At 43.6% G+C, this 21,584-nt stretch overlaps 2 protein-coding genes across 2 annotated transcripts in view; one reads left to right on the top strand and one right to left on the bottom strand.

The window, feature by feature from the left end:
* The window catches only part of LOC310865222 (protein NLRC3-like), a gene marked incomplete at both ends in the record, with an annotated part of 239,975 nt that overhangs the window by 200,011 nt on the left and 18,380 nt on the right, over window positions 1–21,584 (bottom strand). The window lies entirely within an intron of this gene.
* LOC310865173 (NACHT, LRR and PYD domains-containing protein 1b allele 3-like) lies at window positions 14,089–20,957 on the top strand (the record flags this gene model as incomplete). The annotated part of the gene is made up of 7 exons (XM_083774198.1): window positions 14,089–14,193; window positions 14,290–14,339; window positions 14,545–14,759; window positions 15,841–16,082; window positions 16,839–16,955; window positions 20,150–20,351; window positions 20,800–20,957. The coding sequence occupies exons 1-7, from the start codon at window positions 14,095–14,097 to the stop codon at window positions 20,955–20,957; spliced, it is 1,083 nt and encodes a 360-aa protein (XP_083630324.1). The 5' UTR covers window positions 14,089–14,094.

Raw genomic sequence — 21,584 nt, 5'->3', positions numbered from 1 at the left:
TCCCAGGTGCATCCATTTATGTGTGTATTTTGTTTTGTTATACAGATGGATCTTTTAAACAAGAATTGATAAAATCGAGATTGAGATTGATGTTTTTTTAAATGAGATAAATGAAATATACTATTTTTATGTTTTTGCATTATTTGTTAAAATGTTGTTAATGTTAAAATTGTTTAAACATTGTGTCTATGGAGTTAACATTACTCTAATAGACCCCCAGGTGTTCTGTATGTGTCTATGGAGTTAACATTACTCTAATAGACCCCCAGGTGTTCTGTATGTGTCTATGGAGTTAACATTACTCTAATAGACCCCCAGGTGTTCTGTATGTGTCTATGGAGTTAACATTACTCTAATAGACCCCCAGGTGTTTTGTATGTGTCTATGGAGTTAACATTACTCTAATAGACCCCCAGGTGTTGTGTATGTGTCTATGGAGTTAACATTACTCTAATAGACCCCCAGGTGTTGTGTATCTATCTATGGAGTTAACATTACTCTAATAGACCCCCAGGTGTGGTTATAATATTGAAATATGTCTTCCCTGTATTTTTCTTTCTTTCCGGAGTCTGCTTGCAAAGGCCCAATCGAAATACACCGCTTTAGTGACGCACTACAATCATCCATCAACAACAGCTGTTCCTAGCATAATGACAATAGAGAGTATGCACATGCATGATTTTCCCATCAGGACACGCCCCCCCTCACCAAGTGTTGGAGTTTGGAAGCGCTCGTTGTAAATCACTCAACCGTCCTGCCGTACCACCTGTTTCTAAATGTCACATAATGCAGGAGGCAGCAACATGTTGTGTTATTGAAAACAACCACTTCCAAACTCTGACACTTAGACAAATAATCAAATGCAGGGCATTTCTTGACAGAAAGTAGCTCATGACATTTCTATGGTGGATTTTTATGAAACAAAACCTTTGCCGATAGAAAGAGGATAATTCAAGCTTTTCGTACAGCTGCGATGTTGGTGAGTTTAACATTGTTTAATGCAATCAGACAGGACTTTTCTGTTTGGATGAATGGTTTGTCAAGGCCAGAAAGTAGTTTTTTGCCACTCAGTGGGCGTTCCCGCATAACTTCCAGGTACGATGATGTCACGCGCATGGATGTTAACCCATTTTGGGGGCGGGACGGGTAGATCTGCTATTGAAAAATGGCAGATCTACAAACTCATAGCGCGCCACTCGGTGGCGCGCTATGAGCTCCAATCATTGATGGTGAATGAAGGCCGTGTCAAATCAGCCCTCAGCTGCTTCTGACAGAAATCGTCATGACTGAGTTCTCTATCCTGATTTGTATCCCAAACTTAAAATGTATTTTCTGTTCAACAAATAGCTGGAGAGACATGGACACTCCCGTTACTGAGCAATGAGCACTATCACAATATAGAGCTATTTAACACTCATTTTAATAACCAAAGGAAATCACTTACCCTTCCTTTTATCGACTGCATCTGGAACCGAGGACCGCGTGTAATTCAGACAAGGCTTTAGTCCGCAAATCAGCAGATGCACTTGAAAGCCAAATGATTGTGCATGTAGTATGTAGTACAAACAGGCACTTACTATGTCTGTCGCAAAGTCAAAGAAATGTTTTTTTTTTATTCTATGTAAAACCCTTCTTTATTCATGCTATGAGCTTGTAGGTCTGCTATTTTTGAAAAGTGGTGAAAATGTGGTTAAAACGGAACATGTTGGTCTGATCTGTTTAGGCCTCACTCACACTGTTGCAACATGCACACAACATGTGTCTTGTCTGTGTTTAATGGCCGCCCCAATGCATTTCCAATGGAAGTCACATGGTTTGACCAAACTTTTTTGTTTGAGGCGGGGGAGAGGGGGGTAGGGTTGCCAACCGTCCCGTAAAATACGGGTTTGTATCGTATTTGACAGCTTAAAGACCTGTCCTGTAATGAACCGATACGGGACGCACTTAATCCCGTATTTTGGGGTCGTGGAAAAATGACAGCGCGTTATGGTGATTCTCAGTCACTCGCTCCCATTCAGACACACAGAAGAAGGGGCAGCGATTCTAAGCTATAGGAAATGGAAAGCAAGACAATGAAACCTGGTGTCTGGAAGGGCGCTAGGCTCAGCTAGTCAGCTCATTGGTCAGTACTCTTCATATGCATGCAGCAGGCCAGCAGCAGAGCAGAACATTTTGACAAAATAAAAATGTAAATGATAATCTGTTTCTCATGTAGTCTATACCCTAACCATAACGCATGCTTTGGGGGTTTGACTCGAAATTTAGACGCGGCTTCGCGTGAGGCCTTGCACTGAGACAGGCTTTACTTCGATTGCTTCCTGTGATGTTGAATATCTCTGCTGTCGGGGAGAAAACCACCTAACTCCAAAATGTCAATTTTTCAGGGAAATGAAAGATTTTAATTTTTCAGGAAATGAAGAAAACCTTATATTTTGAAAACAAAGCAATTCTGCCTCATCAACGTTGGCGACTTATATGTGACTAAATTTGACTGAGGGACTGCCATCGGATTTCTTTTAATCATATAGCTTCAAATTGACATGTTAGTTGTTCAGTTTGACCCACCAGTTTTGGAGATATGGCTTATAGAGTAATGTCTTGCAGAGAAACAGCGAGAAAACACTTCTGTGGTCCCTAGCTACATGTTTAATCATTCATTTCATATTTACATGTCGATTTCAGCTCTGACACTTATTTCAGACATGCTCTAGTATGTGAAGAGTGCCTGTGCTATTAACTAAAAACCTCTGGTGAAAAGCTGGAATTTGCGCGATGGCAGTCTCTCGGTCAAATCTGGTCACATATTGTCAATTACTGAGTTAGCTGTTTTAGCGGACAGTTTGAGGGTCCAGTGGAAACCTCGTATGAATCTGATCTCAGGTCAGAATTGGTACGTGTTGTATGGAGCTGATAGAGGCACAAGAGGAGGAGGAGTGGCTACATATATCTCTTCTCACTAATAGCCTCTGAGCTGGTTAACCCAACTGTGAAGCCCTGCATGCATTTTGAATGCTTTATATTCACCCGAATAATGTTTCATGAAAATAAACACCTGGTAAATATTTACAGGCCCTGGATGCTCCCTCTCAATCCCATTGCAAGATGCTGTACTCTGTCATCGACTCTAAGCCATTCCAGCCCGTCAAAGGGGGCAGGGGTGAGGTGGGTTCGGGGGGTGAGGCCAAGTAGGAGCCTGACCAGTTTGTTTTGGGAGGTCTGGAGCCTTGTTTCAAGGGCCTTTGAGGTGCTGTGGTACCAAGAGGTGCATGCATATAGTCAAAGAAACCTGTTCAATGAGGTATAATGGTTATACATTTCAGACGAAAGCACAATAAAGACACTAGAAAAACTGCTACTTTATTGTGGACAAAACCATAAAGCACTATATATTAAACACTTGTTTTACAACAGGGTCCACCGTGTTCAATTCATCATAATGGACTCTATGCAGCCAAAACTGTAATTTATAGGTATAGGCTATGTTATTATTTGTACCAGTCCATGAGTCTGTGATATGGCTTATTAATTTCAGTATAGTAGCCTATTGGCATCTTGGTCTATACCTCTGATATTTGATTTAACTGCAACAGTAATCTGTTCATGTTCTCTTCACATTGTGTGAATAAAAGCCTCATTTTGTAACTTAATTTCATTATTAATCATTCCATGTCATGACAATAATTTTGTCCAATGAGGTTTGGCCTTTCCTAGATGGAAATATAGGTCGTGGCTGACCAAAAAATCCAATATGACCAACATTATTTGGGCGTGCGGCCCTCGGACATTTGGTATTTAGCTGAGTGGCCCCTGAGCCAAGTTGAGTAGCCCTTACAGTCAGGGGTGGAAGGTAACTAAGTACTTTTACTTAAGCCGATCTACAAGCTCACAATGCCTCACGTTGCGAAGCATTGTGAGCTTGTAGATCGGCTATTTTCAATAGATTTTCTACACATTTTAACTTGTGAAATAGGACATTCTGCAATATGACTACTTTTACTTTTAGTACTTTAAGTACATTTTGATGCCAATATGTTTGTACTTTTACTCAAGTACATTTTCAATTCCGTCATTTTACTTGTAACGAAGTAGTTGTAAATTGCAGTATTGGTACTTTTACTTAAAGGACCACTTCACCACTTTTCAACCTATCTCCATAATTATAGTAGGTCCTCACTAATAATCATGAGAAAATGGCACAATTTTGTTCTACTCAGTCTATGTCTCATAGGAGGGCTGTGGGCAGTTCAGAAACCGTCCTCCAGTGACATCATCGATGGGGAATACAAGCTAATAGAAACTGCAGGCTTTCTAGTCCTGAAAAGGTGCAATGCGAAAATGGAAGCCATCGTTTAAATCTTGTTTAAAAAAAATCTGCCTAATGATGATGTCACTGGAGGACGGTTTCTAAGCTGCCCACAGCCCTCCTATATATGAGACACAGACTGAGTATAGGAAAAAAAATTGTGCCATTTTATCGTGATTATTAGTGAGGACCTATTATAATAATAATAATAATAATAATAATAATAATAATAAAGCTTTATTTGTATAGCACCTTTTAAGAACCAGTCACAAAGTGCTTTAACAGAGAGACATATATAAAGACATAGAACCAGTCACAAAGTGCTTTAACAGAGAGACACATAGAACCAGTCACAAAGTGCTTTAACAGAGAGACATATATAAAGACATAGAACCAGTCACAAAGTGCTTTAACAGAGAGACACATAGAACCAGTCACAAAGTGCTTTAACAGAGAGACATATATAAAGACATAGCAAGGGGGCACACAATAGAATAAAATACATTGTCAATAATGCACAAAATCACAACAATAACAGAAGAGATCAATAAAGAAATCACAAATCACATGGGTAGGGGGTTGAATGCAGCTTTGTAGAAATGAGTCTCTAGGGGCAAGGCATTCCATTATATGAAGGTTGAAAAGTGCAGTGAAGTGGTCCTTTAAGTAAAACAATTTAGTACTTTTTCCACCACTGCATACTTTTTAATATGTCTCCACAGCGAGGCTGGAAAAATAGCCTGGCAGCCTACTATCCTACTAGTAGGCAGGAACATGTCAACCAGAATAATTAACCTACATACGTTTCAATATGTCTCCACAGCGAGGCTGCAGCCTACTATCCTACTGGTAGGCAGACACATGTCAACCAGAATAACCTACATACGTTTCAATATGTCTCCACAGCGAGGCTGCAGCCTACTATCCTACTGGTAGGCAGAAACATGTCTTGTCAACCAGAATAACCCGTTCTGAGTGAAACGCCTCCCTATGCACTGGCCCTAGACAAACCTGTTAACTGAGAACAATTAACACCATAAAGCATTACACTGTGTGTGTGTGTGTGTGTGTGTGTGTGTGTGTGTGTGTGTGTGTGTGTGTGTGTGTGTGTGTGTTCACCCACAACACCAGAGGGAGTGCAACAAACCATGTACAACCCATCAGATTCGGCACAAACAAGGGACTAAATAATTTTCGCTCCTAAATGCCACCAAAATGTGGAACGCCCTACCAACAGTCATTAAGACATGTGAATCCCTTGACTCCTTCAAAACCGCTCTCAAAGGGCACCTACGGACGGCTGCGATTCGAAACTGGCCCCAGAATCCTCCCCCCACCACCGCCCCCCCCCCTTTTCCCCTCACTGTGTATCTTTTTCCTTTTTGCTTCCTTTATGATGAATTCCTGTTCTGTTCTTTAACTATATAGAAGTGTCTATTTGTACGTCTCTAAATGTTTTGATAAATTGAACATGGTGGACCCTCTTATGTAAACAAGTGTATAATGCTTAATTGGGTCGTCCACTCACAGTTAACAGTCTTTGTATTGAGTTTGTGCTGGAAATGTACTGTAATTATGGAAACTGTTAATAAATATTTCAATCAATCAATCAATCAATGTGTGTGTGTGTGTGTGTGTGTGTGTGTGTGTGTGTGTGTGTGTGTGTGTGTGTGTGTGTGTGTGTGTGTGTGTGCGAGCGAGCGAGCGCGCGCGCGGTGGGTGGGGTTTCGCATAGTAGGCTGAGCACTTTAAATTTGGTTTAAAACACAGAACACTGCAGTTGTCCATTTAGATTGGGGACACTTGGACACAGACAACTGACCACTATCTGGACTCCATTTATATCCTCGTCTGGATGAAAGCATACAGATTACTATCGGGTAAGTGTTTTTTATCACTTTGGAACTGTGCCGTTTTTACAGTGTTTATACAATGGCAGAAATAATCCAACGATTTGTTTAGTTTTTTCACATGCCGTAGAATAATATGGTTACACATTTAGACGAAATCACAATAAAGACAGTAAACTGCTACATTATTGTGGACAAAACCCTAAAGCACTATATATTAAACACTATAAACACTTGTTTTGCAACAGGGTCCACCGTGTTCAATTCATCATAACCGGGCTCTATGAAGCCTATACCTTTGACTATAATAGTGTCTATTTGTAGCCTACACGTCTCTAAATGTTTTGATGAATTGAACATGGTGGACCCTCTTAATTGTAAACAAGTGTAATGCTTAATTGGGTCGTCCACTCACAGTTAACAGTCTTTGTATTGAGTTTGTGCTTGAAATTTACTGTAATTCTGCAAACTGTTAATAATAAAAATAAAAAAAAAAACACTTCCGCGTTCGTCGGAAGCCACTCATTCAACTGTCAACGTACGGTGTCGTGATTTTGTAAATTGTAGGAATACATTTCAGTTCTTTAAACCACACTATTTAATTTGATAATGTGATGGCGTAGTTTGTCATAGTTTGTATTATTTGTGTTGCGACGTTGACATGACGAAATGAAATCTCTTAAAAACGAGACTTCTTCATGGAGTTGTTATCGGTGTTGCCATGTCCGCTTGTTATAAGCGACTTTGGTCTTGTTTTACAGTAAAGTTGCTTGAAAATATTGACAGTGTTGCAGGTTGTGTTATTTTTGGGCTCGTTTCTAAAGTGTAGTTGCTTATTTAGGCTTGTTCCCTGATGTTGTTTAAACCTGTGATTCTGCTCAAACATTGACATAAAGCCAAGGACCCCCATGTATTTGTGCACACGGACCCCAATCTGAAAAAAGTTTTGTGCCTGTTTTTTATTTTTTATTTGTATAAAACAAAAACTATTTTGGAAAACATCTGATCTACAAGCTCACAGCGACACATTGTGAGCTTGTAGATCTGCTATTCTCAAGTAGCTGCCGATGTATAGTATATAAATATTAAGTATTATAGACAGTACAGCTCATTTGTGGAGTGGCTTCTTTTCATAGACCTGATTGCTTATTGCTCTTACACAATCTGGCAACACCGGTTGTTACGCTGCTGTGTGTACAGCTGGAGGCGAGAGGAAGGCGTTGCCAGATTGTTTGAGAGAAATAATAGTTTTTGTTTTATACAAATAAAAAATAAAAACCTGGCACAGAACATTCTACAGATCCGTGTGCACAAATACATGGAGGTGGATGAGATCCAAACTGGGCAGCAGTGAGTATGTCTGGATGAGCTGCAGGGCCAAGATAATGACAGGAGAAACACTGTAGTGTCAGCTAGTGGAGACGTTGTGTTGGACAGTTAGACATTGATGCATTGTTGTTCTACTTCCTACAGAGTGAAACACTGTAGTGTCAGCTAGTGGAGACGTTGTGTTAGACAGTTAGACATTGATGCATTGTTGTTCTACTTCCTACAGAGTCAAACACGGAGGAGAAGATTGGCTTACTAATCCTCAACTGAGTCAACTCATTACAAAACGTGAGTATCTGTGTCTACATTAACATTTTATATAGACCGGGGTGAGTAGTGCCACTTTTTACTTAAAGTGACTTTGAGGCAAGGGGATTACAGTAATGCCTCCAACTAAAATATGTACATATAGTTTAGAATGTTGTGCATCCCTGAGAACAATCACTTTGAATCTTAAATAAACTGTTTAAGAAATATAGCTTCAGAAAGAAAAGTGGTTTCGTGGCACAACTCACCCCCGGTGTGGGGTAAGATGTGCCATTAGAGAGAATACGCTGGGGTAAATTGTGCCATTGATAATTGGGGCAGGAGGAGGGGAGGGGGGAGGGGAGGAGGGGAGGACTGGGCAGGAGGAGGGGAGGGGAGAGGGTAGGGGAGGGGAGGACTGGGCAGGAGGAGGGGAGGGGAGGAGGGGAGGACTGGGCAGGAGGAGGGGAGGGGAGGAGGGGAGGACTGGGCAGGAGGAGGGGAGGGAAGGAGGGGAGGACTGGGCAGGAGGAGGGGAGGGGAGGACTGGGCAAGAGGAGGGGAAGGGAGGAGGGGAGGACTGGGCAGGAGGAGGGGAGTGGAGGGGAGAGGGGAGGGGAGGACTGGGCAGGAGAGGGGAGGGGAGGGGAGGAGAGGGGAGGACTGGGCAGGAGGAGGGGAGGGGAGAGGGGAGGGGAGGACTGGGCAGGAGGAGGGGAGGGGAGAAGGGGAGGAGAGGGGAGGACTGGGCAGGAGGAGGGGAGGGGAGAGGGGAGGGGAGGACTGGGCAGGAGGAGGGGAGAGGGGAGGGGAGGAGAGGGGAGGACTGGGCAGGAGGAGGGGAGGGGAGAGGGGAGGGGAGGACTGGGCAGGAGGAGGGAAGGGGAGAGGGGAGGGGAGGACTGGGCAGGAGGAGGGGAGGGGAGAGGGGAGGGGAGGACTGGGCAGGAGGAGGGGAGGGGAGAGGGGAGGGGAGGGGAGGGGAGGAGAGGGGAGGACTGGGCAGGAGGAGGGGAGGACTGGGCAGGAGGAGGGGAGGGGAGGACTGGGCAGGAGGAGGGGAGGGGAGAGGGGAGGGGAGGAGGAGGGGAGGAGAGGGGAGGACTGGGCAGGAGGAGGGGAGGGGAGAGGGGAGGGGAGGACTGGGCAGGAGGAGGGGAGGGGAGGAGGGGAGGACTGGGCAGGAGGAGGGGAGGGGAGGAGGGGAGGGGAGGACTGGGCAGGAGGCACCAGGCATCGCTGCCAAGTTTTTAGGAGAGCGAAGGGGTGGGCGAGAGAGAGGAATTGAAACCCTGTCAGTCTTCCTTTCGTATTTGCGAGGCATGATGGATTTTAGTCTAATGTCACATAGTTTTAGTGATCAAATGTAAGAATACAATGTACAATAACAATAAAATACAATAAAGTAGTATATAGTTAAACAAACAAACAAACAAAAACAAAAACATAGGTGTTGTGCCACTGGCACAACTCAACCCAGGCCCTTTGGCACAAATCACCCCAAGCCCACCTTTTTGAAAAAAAAGCATTCCCTAGCTTTTTTGAGCTAGCATCATGCTAACTGTATAGACTCATAGTGTAGCTTACTAGTGCACTAAAACATGTGTGAATTGTTTTCAAAGTTGTCTACAAGTGTTCATATAAAGAAATAAAAAAAACCTTTATCATAGAAATTTTACTTTAGAGGTCCAAAAACAGTTTTTTGAGTTTAAATGTGCTAACCTCTCAAGCCAGGTGCTTCCCTCTTCAGCAGGCTGAGTGAGATGGATGCCTCATCAAACTTAAGTGGTCACATGATCAATTTCTTCTATGGTTTTCTAGATAACAGGGGTGGCACTAATTGCCCCATGGCACTACTCACCCCGGTCTCCCCTACTGTTGTATACTTGGTTGATGTTGTCCTGAAAACTCTTGTGCTCTCTACTCTCCGCTCTTGGCCTGGTCCTTAACACATCAAGATGAAATCATGTGGTTTGACAGAAACAATGGGCCTCATTCACTAACCTGGTCGTAAACAACATGTATTTCGTCTATATTGGCATAAGTTCAGTTCTGACGTGCGATGCATGAAAGGTGGTGCAGAGCCGTGATGTGTGCAGATCACAGGTCGATCTCGTTTTTGTTTGAAAGTCACAAGTGATCTCCCGTGTCGATCATTGGCATGGTTCCACGCTCCATTTAACACCATACAAGACAACTGGAAATATAAATCACACGTGTGTGAACTGAGTGGTGCAACTATACATTTATTGTTATAGTTACTGTACTGCACGGTGCTCTGTACTGTATTGTAGTGTACTGTGCTCTATGCTGTACTTTGATTATTTTGGGGAAAAAATAGTTGGTTACCGTGTGTTAGACGAGTGTTACACAGACAGGTACACGGTAACACAGCGAGACAGACAGGTACACAGAGAGACAGACAGGTACACAGTAACACAGAAAGACAGACAGCTACACAGAGAGACAGACAGGTACACAGAGAGACAGACAGGTACACATAGAGACAGACAGGTACACAGAGAGACAGACAGGTACACAGTAACACAGAGAGACAGACAGGTACACAGTAACACAGAGAGACAGACAGGTACACAGTAACACAGAGAGACAGACAGGTACACAGAGAGACAGACAGGTACACAGTAACACAGAGAGACAGACAGGTACACAGAGAGACATACACATGGAGACAGTAACACAGAGAGACAGACAGGTACACATAGAGACAGACAGGTACACAGTAACACAGAGAGACAGACAGGTACACAGAGAGACAGACAGGTACACATAGAGACAGACAGGTACACAGTAACACAGAGAGACAGACAGGTACACAGAGAGACAGACAGGTACACAGTAACACAGAGACAGACAGGGGTGCAGAGACATTCTGCCCCCTGGTGGAGACTTTAAGACATTCTGCCCTGGACCTCTCTATGCTGGGTTCTGGTTGGGCTCCTCCTCCTCAGCGTGTCTGTGTGAGCAGTAAGTATAATGGACACACATTTAATTGTAGTCCTATTTTAGTCATTTGTACATTATTTAGTCTTAGTCTAGTCTTAGTCGACTAAATTAAGACTCAATACAAATGTAATAAAGAAGATCGTCACTGTCAGAGTCCAACCACCAGGGGGCAGAATGTCTTAAAGTCTCCACCAGGGGGCAGAATGTCTTAAAGTCTCCACCAGGGGGCAGAATGTCTTAAAGTCTCCACAGTGTGATTTTATTTGAACTGGAGACCCCCAAAATAATCATATTTGAACTGGAGACCCCCAAAATAATCATATTTGAACTGGGGACCCCCAAAATAATCATATTTGAACTGGGGACCCCCAAAATAACAGCAAGGGCAGAATCCATTTCTTCCGACCGACGGTCGGTCGCTTTAGCACCGTCGCTCCGTCGCGACGCTCCGTCGAACGGTCCTATTTCGGTCCGTCGTTCCGTCGGTCGGTCGGTCTGTGGCTCCGTCGCTCCGTCGCTCCGTCGGTCCGTCGCTCCGTGGCTCCGTCGCTCCGTCGGTCGGTCCGTTTTTGCGTCGCGACGGACCGCCGGTCGCAGGTTTAGGGTGGATGGATTCTGCCCTTGCTGCCCAAATGGTAACTCTGTCATTTCTCTACCGTTTTGGACGGGGGTGGGCTCTTTGGAATCGTGTGGCCCCCCTGGAGGTTTCTATGGGGGTCTCGAGGTTCGGGGACCCCTGGGGACCCCCAGGGACCCCCAAATGGTAATGTCACCTGTGGACACTAACTGTAATTGTCTCGCTGTCTCGCTGCTGCGCTGCGCCGCACAGACAGCAGCTTGTGTGTAACATGTGCGTTCGTGCCGTGTTGCTGGTATATTATTATTATTATATTTTTTGCGCCGCCGCGTTGTCTCGCTGCTGCGCTGCACAGACAGCAGCTTGTGTGTAACATGTGCGTTCGTGTAAATGTTTGTGTAAATGTTTTAGGTCGGCCGGTCGGTGATTTGGTCTGTCCTTCATATATTTTTTTTTCTGCTCTCGTTGGACTTAACTTTAAAAGTCCAATGGAACACCTCTTTGTAACGGGCCGCTGTAGTATAGTGGTCTAATCCCTCGCCTCTCTATTCTTTTTTTGCTGAGGACGCTGGTTCAATTCCCGCTCGCGGCAGACCAAAATTATTATATTTTAGACAGACACACAGACAGACAGACTGCCTGTCTGCCTGCCTGTCTGCCTGCCTAATGTATTGTAAATAATGTATTCATTCCATACGGCTATTTTTTTTTAATATAAAAACTTTTGTCTTTCGCGCGATTCGAACCAGCGTCGTCAGCACCAAAACATTGAGAGGCGAGTGATTAAACCACTAGACTACAGCGGCCATACGTTACAAAGAAGTGTTTCATTGGACTTATAAAGACAATAGCACCCAGCTGCAGTCTCGCAGGGGGAGGGACCGGAAGTGCTTTTATTTCCGGCTTCCACGTGCACAAGCGCACATACACGCACGCGAAATATAATGCGCGTGCACGACACGCACTTGCTGGTGCGCGCTTAAATGCCGGGTGTATATAGTACCATCTGTGCTTAAACATAATTACGTGGTCGGTTTGGAAAAGTTTGAAGTAGTTTGTTGTAGGTAATATTTTAATTGAAAGCTTATTAGTTGGTGGTATAAGTGTGCATATTTGAAGAAATGCAAATCTAACAATAATAAAATGATATGCAATAATAGGCTAGGCCTATATGGTCGATTATAACATAATGATATCAAGGCATTTAAGTAATGTAATAAGTTGCTATAACCCCGTACCCCTGTCCCACACACACCATGTCCAGACCATAGACCACAGACACACGACCATATGCATTGAATTTACTATGAAAACCTGCATTTCCCGTCAGTCAGTCAGTAAGTGTGTCATGTCACGCCTCGTGTCATGCCTCCATATATGGTCACGCCTCATGACACGTCACACCACCATATATGGCCGTTTCCATATGATATAAGATCCCGACACTGACCTCATCAAACCCTGGATAGCCATACATTGAAAAGACTGGATCATCACCTAGATCTCCATATATGGAGCTGAGGCGGCCAGCAACTCTACATCTGACCTCATAATGTAATAATCAGCTCATAATGTAATTAAAAGACGAGCACATAACTTAATAGATTTTTCTATAATGTAATAATGTGTTACATTAAGAACCTCCACATAGGCGACTCATACTGTAATAAAACTTCATAATGCAATAATGTCTTTATAATGTATGAGCTGATTATTACATATTGCATATTGCATTTGGTGCTGACGACGCTGGTTCGAATCGCGCGAAAGACAAAAGTTTTTATATTAAAAAAAAATAGCCGTATGGAATGAATACATTATTTACAATACATTAGGCAGGCAGACAGGCAGGCAGACAGGCAGTCTGTCTGTCTGTCTGTGTGTCTGTCTAAAATATAATAATTTTGGTCTGCCGCGAGCGGGAATTGAACCAGCGTCCTCAGCAAAAAAGAATAGAGAGGCGAGGGATTAGACCACTATACTACAGCGGCCCGTTACAAAGAGGTGTTCCATTGGACTTTTAAAGTTAAGTCCAACGAGAGCAGAAAAAAAAATATATGAAGGACAGACCAAATCACCGACCGGCCGACCTAAAACATTTACACGAACATTTACACGAACGCACATGTTACACACAAGCTGCTGTCTGTGCGGCGCAGCGCAGCAGCGAGACAGCGAGACAATTACAGTTAGTGTCCACAGGTGACATTACCATTTGGGGGTCCCTGGGGGTCCCCAGGGGTCCCCGAACCTCGAGACCCCCATAGAAACCTCCAGGGGAGCCACACGATTCCAAAGAGCCCACCCCCGTCCAAAACGGTAGAGAAATGACAGAGTTACCATTTGGGCAGCAAGGGCAGAATCCATCCACCCTAAACCTGCGACCGGCGGTCCGTCGCGACGCAAAAACGGACCGAGCGACGGAGCCACGGAGCCACGGAGCGACGGACCGACGGAGCCACAGAGCGACCGACCGACGGAACGACGGACCGAAATAGGACCGTTCGACGGTGCGTCGCGACGGTGCTAAAGCGACGGTGCTAAAGCGACCGACCGTCGGTCGGAAGAAATGGATTCTGCCCTCCCTCCAAAATAATCTTATTTGAACTGGAGACCCCCAAAATAATCATACTTGAACTGGGGACCAACATAATAATCATATTTGAATTGAGGACCCCCCCCCCCCCCCCACACACACACACACACACACACACACACATCTGTTTAGCATTATGTCACTCAAAGTTAACATTGGAATCTATAATTGATTGTGTGTGTGTGTGTGTGTGTGTGTGTGCGTCTCTAGACTCCATCATTCCAACATGGACACAGTGAGGACAGAACCCTCTAGACTCCATCATTCCAACATGGACACAGTGAGGACAGAACCCTCTAGACTCCATCATTCCAACATGGACATAGTGAGGACAGAACCCTCTGCTCTGCACAATAATCACAGTGACTGAACACCAGGAAAGACACTGATCGTTTCCTGTTTGCTTTGTTGTGTCTTTCAGAGCCATTTTGAACCCAGTGTGCACGCAGAGCAGTCGACCAATCAGTACAGGTGAGTTATCCTAGTCAACCAATCACTACAGGTCATTTATCCTAGTCAACCAATCAGTACAGGTCAGTTATCCTAAACACAGGACAGTCAACCAGTGTTGTTTTTGTCGACTAAAGTGTATTTTGAACTTGTGAAATGGGACAGTATGTCTACATTGCAGTATTTATACTTTTACTTAGTACTTTTTTTCCACCACCGGTCACAGGTTCAAGTTCGCCAGGTCCGGGCTGTTCCAGTGCAGCGAGACAGCGTTGGTGTTTGAAACGACAGGCGAAGGAGAGGTCCTCTACAGGACTGTTCAGTGGGAGGAGAGATGGTTCCAGCCAACAGGAAGGACTCCTGCAGGTCCTCTGTTTGACATCCAGTGTCCTCAGAAGTCTGTCTGCCAGCTACACCTGCCACACTGTGACATCACACCTGGTGAGTCAGCTACACCTGCCACACTGTGACATCACACCTGGTGAGTCAGCTACACCTGCCACACTGTGACATCACACCTGGTGAGTTAGCTACACCTGCCACACTGTGACATCACACCTGGTGAGTTATAGCTACACCTGCCACACTGTGACATCACACCTGGTGAGTTATAGCTACACCTGCCACACTGTGACATCACACCTGGTGAGTTAGCTACACCTGCCACACTGTGACGTCACACCTGGTGAGTCAGCTACACCTGCCACACTGTGACGTCACACCTGGTGAGTCAGCTACACCTGCCACACTGTGACATCACACCTGGTGAGTCACTGTTGAGACTTGGATGGTCAGAGCGGCGTGATTACATACAAAGTCAATGCGAAGACCAGAAGTTGTGCGGACGGGCATGGCGCGAACAAAGCTAACAGCCACCTGGTGTCTATATCTATATATAGAGTTAAATGTTCCAGTTCATAGCCTACTGCAGGCCTGGTTGACTATAGATTCAAATGTTCCAGTTCATAGCCTACTGCAGGCCTGGTTGACTATAGAAGATTTAAATGTTCCAGTTCATAGCCTACTGCAGGCCTGGTTGACTATAGAAGATTTAAATGTTCCAGTTCATAGCCTACTGCAGGCCTGGTTGACTATAGATTCAAATGTTCCAGTTCATAGCCTACTGAAGGTCTGGTTGACTATAGATTTAAATGTTCCAGTTCATAGCCTACTGCAGGCCTGGTTGATTTAAATGTTCCAGTTCATAGCCTACTGCAGGCCTGGTTGACTATAGAATATTTAAATGTTCCAGTTTATAGCCTACTGCAGGCCTGGTTGACTATATAATATTTAAATGTTCAAGTTCATAGCCTACTGCAGAAGACATTTTGAAGCTCTTAATTGCTACTAAAATGATATATTGTTCATTTGGAGAAATCCATCATATAACAAGTAAGTCAATGAGTGAGAAGCACAGAGTGGAGTGGGTGGGGCTTAGAGGAGGGTGAAGTGGTTTAGACATTGTGTTCAGATTTGGTTTACATGGAGTGGAATCTATAACGTTATGTTATTTTCCCCACAGGTGATCTGTCCGTGGCCCACATCACAGACGAGGGTCTGGAACTCTTACAACCACAGAGAGTGACCCAGACTCATGTGGTTGTAAATGTGAACCATCTGTCTCTCTTTGGGATCCTGGAAAGAGTCTGGAGCTACTTTCAACCCACACCAAAACGTGCTCAGGTGTTGCTGTTCCGTCAAGAGTCACCGATACGGAGGACGATGAGTGTGTTACTGCTGCCCAGTAATGTGCCTTACGGAGAGGTAAATATATCTGTTAATTAATGTGCCTTACAGAGAGGTAAATATTTCTGTTAAGTAATGTGTCTTACAGAGAGGTAAATATATCTGTTAAGTAATGTGCCTTACAGAGAGGTAAATATTTCTGTTAAGTAATGTGTCTTACAGAGAGGTAAATATATCTGTTAAGTAATGTGTCTTACAGAGAGGTAAATATATCTGTTATGTAATGTGTCTTACAGAGAGGTAAATATATCTGTTAAGTAATGTGTCTTACAGAGAGGTAAATATATCTGTTAAGTAATGTGTCTTACAGAGAGGTAAATATTTCTGTTAAGTAATGTGTCTTACAGAGAGGTAAATATATCTGTTAAGTAATGTGCCTACGGACCCCCCATTTAATGGCATTTCTATCTCTGGGACCCCCAATTTGCATTGTAAAACCAATGTTAATTTAACAGAGCCATAAGGGTCCATTTGGTTCCTAACTATCATTTAGCTGGGGACCCCTGGAACTCCCTCAAGGACCCCTGGGGGTCCTCAGAGCCCACTTTGGGAACCACTGGCCTAGGGGGGTAATTTCATTTGGCTGCTGAGAAATGTCAGCTCTGCCTACATACCTGATACCGGCCACTATGAATGAATCTGAATCTGATCAAACTGTGTTGGTGTCATTATAGGTGAAAGTATGAATGAACCATCTGATCAAACTGTGTTGGTGTCATTATAGGTGAAAGTATGAATGAACCATCTGATCAAACTGTGTTGGTGTCATTATAGGTGAAGGGAGTTCATGAAAACAAGCAACCCATCGAGCCGGTCACCTCCGACTGTGTTCTCATCCCAGACCAACGCTACAGTCTGTCAGTGTGTCCTTCACAGAAAGTACAACCTGAGGTACGTATTAAACCTACAGTCTGTCAGTGTGTCCTTCACAGAAAGTACAACCTGAGGTACGTATTAAACCTACAGTCTGTCAGTGTGTCCTTCACAGAAAGTACAACCTGAGGTACGTATTAAACCTACAGTCTGTCAGTGTCTCCTTCACAGAAAGTACAACCTGAGGTACATATTAAACCTACGTTGTCTGTTTATGCTGCTGTAACTAGGCTACTAGTTACTAGGCTGCTGTAACTAGGCTACTAGTTACTAGGCTGCTGTAACTAGGCTGCTGTAACTAGGCTACTAGTTACTAGGCTGCTTTAACTAGGCTACTAGTTACTAGGCTGCTGTAACACAATTAACACAAGTCTCTGTTTGCAGGCTCCAACTTATTTTTGGGACAATTTTGGACCAAATTACCATCCAACGTTCGTGGTGAATATGGACGTCAATGCAGAAAACTTCTCAATGACATTACTGAGCCCCGACTCTGGACCGGTCTGGCAGCAAGACATTACCCTGGAAGGTAAAGTTATGGACTTTCATTCAACCTTGGGATGTAGCAAGCCGGTCTCACCCAAATACGGTGAAATGGCACAGATTGGCAATTCAAATACACACACCTAGAAAACCCCCAAATCCGTACATATTACACTGACACTGAAATGCTCCCCATAGGGGCCCCTATTCATAGGGGCCCCTATCTCCTCATTACTTGCGCAAGCAGAGCGCGCAAGTAATATTTTCGCCCGGTCTCCTTCGTCGTGACAGCTGTTCCGCCATTCGAGGCTTACGCAGAAAAACATCAAATCTGTGCCTGTGTTGCTGGACCAATGATGACGAAATGACCATATTTCTTACGTCATCATTTAGAGCTAGTCATACGTATACTATATACATAATCAGTAAAAAATAAAATAGCAAATTGTGCCTGATCTGCTGGGACCAGAGTACGTGGTGTGTATGACTAGCTCTAAATGATGACGTAAGAAATATGGTCATTTCGTCATCATTGGTCCAGCAACACAGGCACAGATTTGATGTTTTTCTGCGTAAGCCTCAAATGGCGGAACAGCTGTCACGGTTTTTGGCGCAAAGTAACCACAGTATACCGCTAATCAACTTACAACTACACACTTTATACAGTATAGAGTATATATGTATACATATATAGTATATGCCTATATACTATATATATTTCTTACGTCATCATTTAGAGCTAGTCATACGTATACTATATACATAATCAGTAAAAAATAAAATAGCAAATTGTGCCTGATCTGCTGGGACCAGAGTACGTGGTGTGTATGTGTATGACTAGCTCTTAATAATGACGTAAGAAATATGGTCATTTGTGGTCATTTGGTCCAGCAACACAGGCACAGATTTGATGTTTTTCTGCGTAAGCCTCAAATGGCGGAACAGCTGTCACGGTTTTTGGCGCAAAGTAACCACAGTATACCGCTAATCAACTTACAACTACACACTTTATACAGTATAGAGTATATATGTATACGTATATAGTATATGCCTATATACTATATATATACTATATATATTTCTTACGTCATCATTTAGAGCTAGTCATACGTATACTATATACATAATCAGTAAAAAATAAAATAGCAAATTGTGCCTGATCTGCTGGGACCAGAGTACGTGGTGTGTATGTGTATGACTAGCTCTTAATGATGACGTAAGAAATATGGTCATTTGTGGTCATTTGGTCCAGCAACACAGGCACAGATTTGATGTTTTTAGGCGTAAGCCTCAAATGGCGGAACAGCTGTCACGGTTTTTGGCGCAAAGTAACCACAGTATACCGCTAATCAACTTACAACTACACACTTTATACAGTATAGAGTATAGATTATATATGTATACGTATATAGTATATGCCTATATACTATATATATACTATATATATTTCTTACGTCATCATTTAGAGCTAGTCATACGTATACTATATACATAATCAGTAAAAAATAAAATAGCTAATTGTGCCTGATCTGCTGGGACCAGAGTACGTGGTATGTATGTGTATGACTAGAAAAACTAAAAAGGGATCCAGAATATATCTACAACGATAAAACAGTATTTCTTATATAGATAGAAACTTGAATCATACTTAATAATACTAGATGTTTATATGTATAAAGTAGGTAGCAAATAGTTACATCTAAACATTAATCATTTCAAACGTTCCTTCACAGAGATACTGAGATTTGACAGTTTACAGCGGTCGAAAGGACTTGCGCGCTCTGCTTGCGCACTAGTTGGCCATTTATGGCCTACTAGTGTGCAACAAGCAAGTATGCACTCGACAGAGTGCAGTTCTAGTTTACTACTGTAATGGACTGTACACTACCCTTAACTGTTCCTCTATTCACAAACTACAATTAATACAGAATACAGCCGCTTGAATTCTCACCAATACAAACTGCAGAGCACACATAACACCGGTACTGGCAGAACTACACTGGCTCCCTATCAAATCCAGAATCGATTTTAAAATCCTTTTAACAACCTACAAATGTAAGACCCCTCAGGTCCTCTGATCAAGGCCTCCTGCATATTCCGGTGACAAAACTGAAAACCAAGGGGGACCGGGCCTTTGCAGTGGTCGCTCCCACATTGTGGAACACCCTACCCTTATCCCCTCCTCATAGATCTCCTCATAGGGACCCCTCCTCATAGGGGCCCCTATCTCCTCATAGGGCCCCTCCTCATAGGGGCCCCTATCTCCTCATAGAGGCCCCTATCTCCTCCTTCATTTCAATGGAAGTTGCTCAGTGGCGTTTTGAAGCACCCGGAAGACTGCCGGAAGTACCGTTCTAACTCAACGGCTCCAATGAGCGGAAGTTAAGCCCGGGATGTTACGCACATGACGTCACTGAACGTCACGTCCACTTCCATGGAACGTGCTGCAGTTCCACTTTTCGCCAGTAGGTCGTGGCAGCGTCAACGTTCGGTAGAGCCGACTCAGCCCCGGTCGAGTTGCAACCGAATCGTAAATCATCTCAAACCCGATCTCACTCTCCCTCACGCGGTGAAATAGCAATCTGTCGCGGTCAAAACAGTAGTAGTGTAATATGTAGGGATTGTGGGGGTTTATGTCGGGACTTACCAGTCCGTGCTATTTCACCGTGGTGAGAAGGGCCTCGATGGTTCGTTTCTGTTCATAATTTGAACACTTTTATGTCTTGCAGCACAATCTACAGGAGCGGCTGCTTCCATACCAGCACAATCTACAGGAGCGGCTGCTTCCATACCAGCACAATCTACAGGAGCGGCTGCTTCCATACCAGCAAAATCTACAGGAGCGGCTGCTTCCATACCAGCACAATCTACAGGAGCGGCTGCTTCCATACCAGTCTCTAGCTTGTAGATCTGTTGTTACTTCCATACCAGGTGAGTCTCTAGCTTGTAGGTCTGTTGTTACTTTGGATGTTTTAGCGTGACGCTGTAGTGAGGTCAAGTAGGACGTTAATTCATGAACAAACACAATTAAATAAGGAGATAAGAGATAAGAGATTTCTGCAGCAACGATCTATAACGATATCTATAACGATATCTATAACGCACCCACACTGTGTGTGTATATATATATATATATATATATATATATATATATATATATATATAACCAGCACAAACTGTATCACTTTACTGCAATTTTTTGAATAAGAATTGTTAGCTCCTATATGGCACTTTCCATTTTAAAACAATGTCAAATGAAAACCAACAACTCAACGTTCAATCCTCCTTAACTTCAGCGAAACACTTTGTGGACCAACATCTGTGTTCCCTGGTGAGGAATGTGAGGAATGTGGGTCCCATCCTAGATGTACTCGTTCAGAACTCATAGACAATGAGGGCTACAGCAATGTGCAGTCCAAGCCCACCACTCAGGACAAGATGAGGGCAATCTATGCTCTCCTGACCTCCAGCAGAGCCAGAGACACTTTGTACAAAGCTCTCCAGGAAAACGAGCCTTCTCTCCTTGAAGATCTGTAAGTCATTTGCAATTAATTAAGCCATTTTGGGGCGGGAACCCCTTGTGGTGGTATGTTATACTTTAGCTGTCGAAAAATAGCAGATCTACAAGCTATACGAACTTGTAGGTCTTTTTTTTTTTATCGTGAGAATGTGCCTAGAATCTTTGAATATATATTATTACAGAGTGAACATTTTAACTCAAATCTTTGCTACTGGGGAGGTCCCTGGAACAACATATTATTTTCAGATGGGGGTCGATGGCCAATTACATATAATTGTTGGGGTCCTTGACATGAAATATTGAGCACCACTGATACAGAAACATATAGGTATTTCAGAAAACTGTCAGAATTTAGAAGACATTTTATACATTTCGATGTCAGGCCTAAATGGGTTAAATTGTTTTTTTTACAAGTTACAAGAGAATGGAGCTTTTCGGGCCGTGTTATTTGAATCATTATAATTCATCCTCTTGATTCCCAAGAGCCCCACACTTTCATTACAATGTTAATCTACAGATTGATGAGAACCTTTGTGAACCTGTACATATTTATTAATGTACGATCAGCCCTTAAAACAAGGCTCCAGACTTCCCAAAACAAACTGGTCAGGCTACTACTTTGCCTCACTCCCCGAACCCACCTC

This window comes from Protomyctophum parallelum, assembly GCF_964188405.1.
Source record: "Protomyctophum parallelum genome assembly, chromosome: 10".
Lineage (NCBI taxonomy): Eukaryota > Metazoa > Chordata > Actinopteri > Myctophiformes > Myctophidae > Protomyctophum > Protomyctophum parallelum.
The sequence above is the reverse complement of the archived record's forward strand: the minus strand, read 5'-3'. Positions and strand labels throughout refer to the sequence as shown.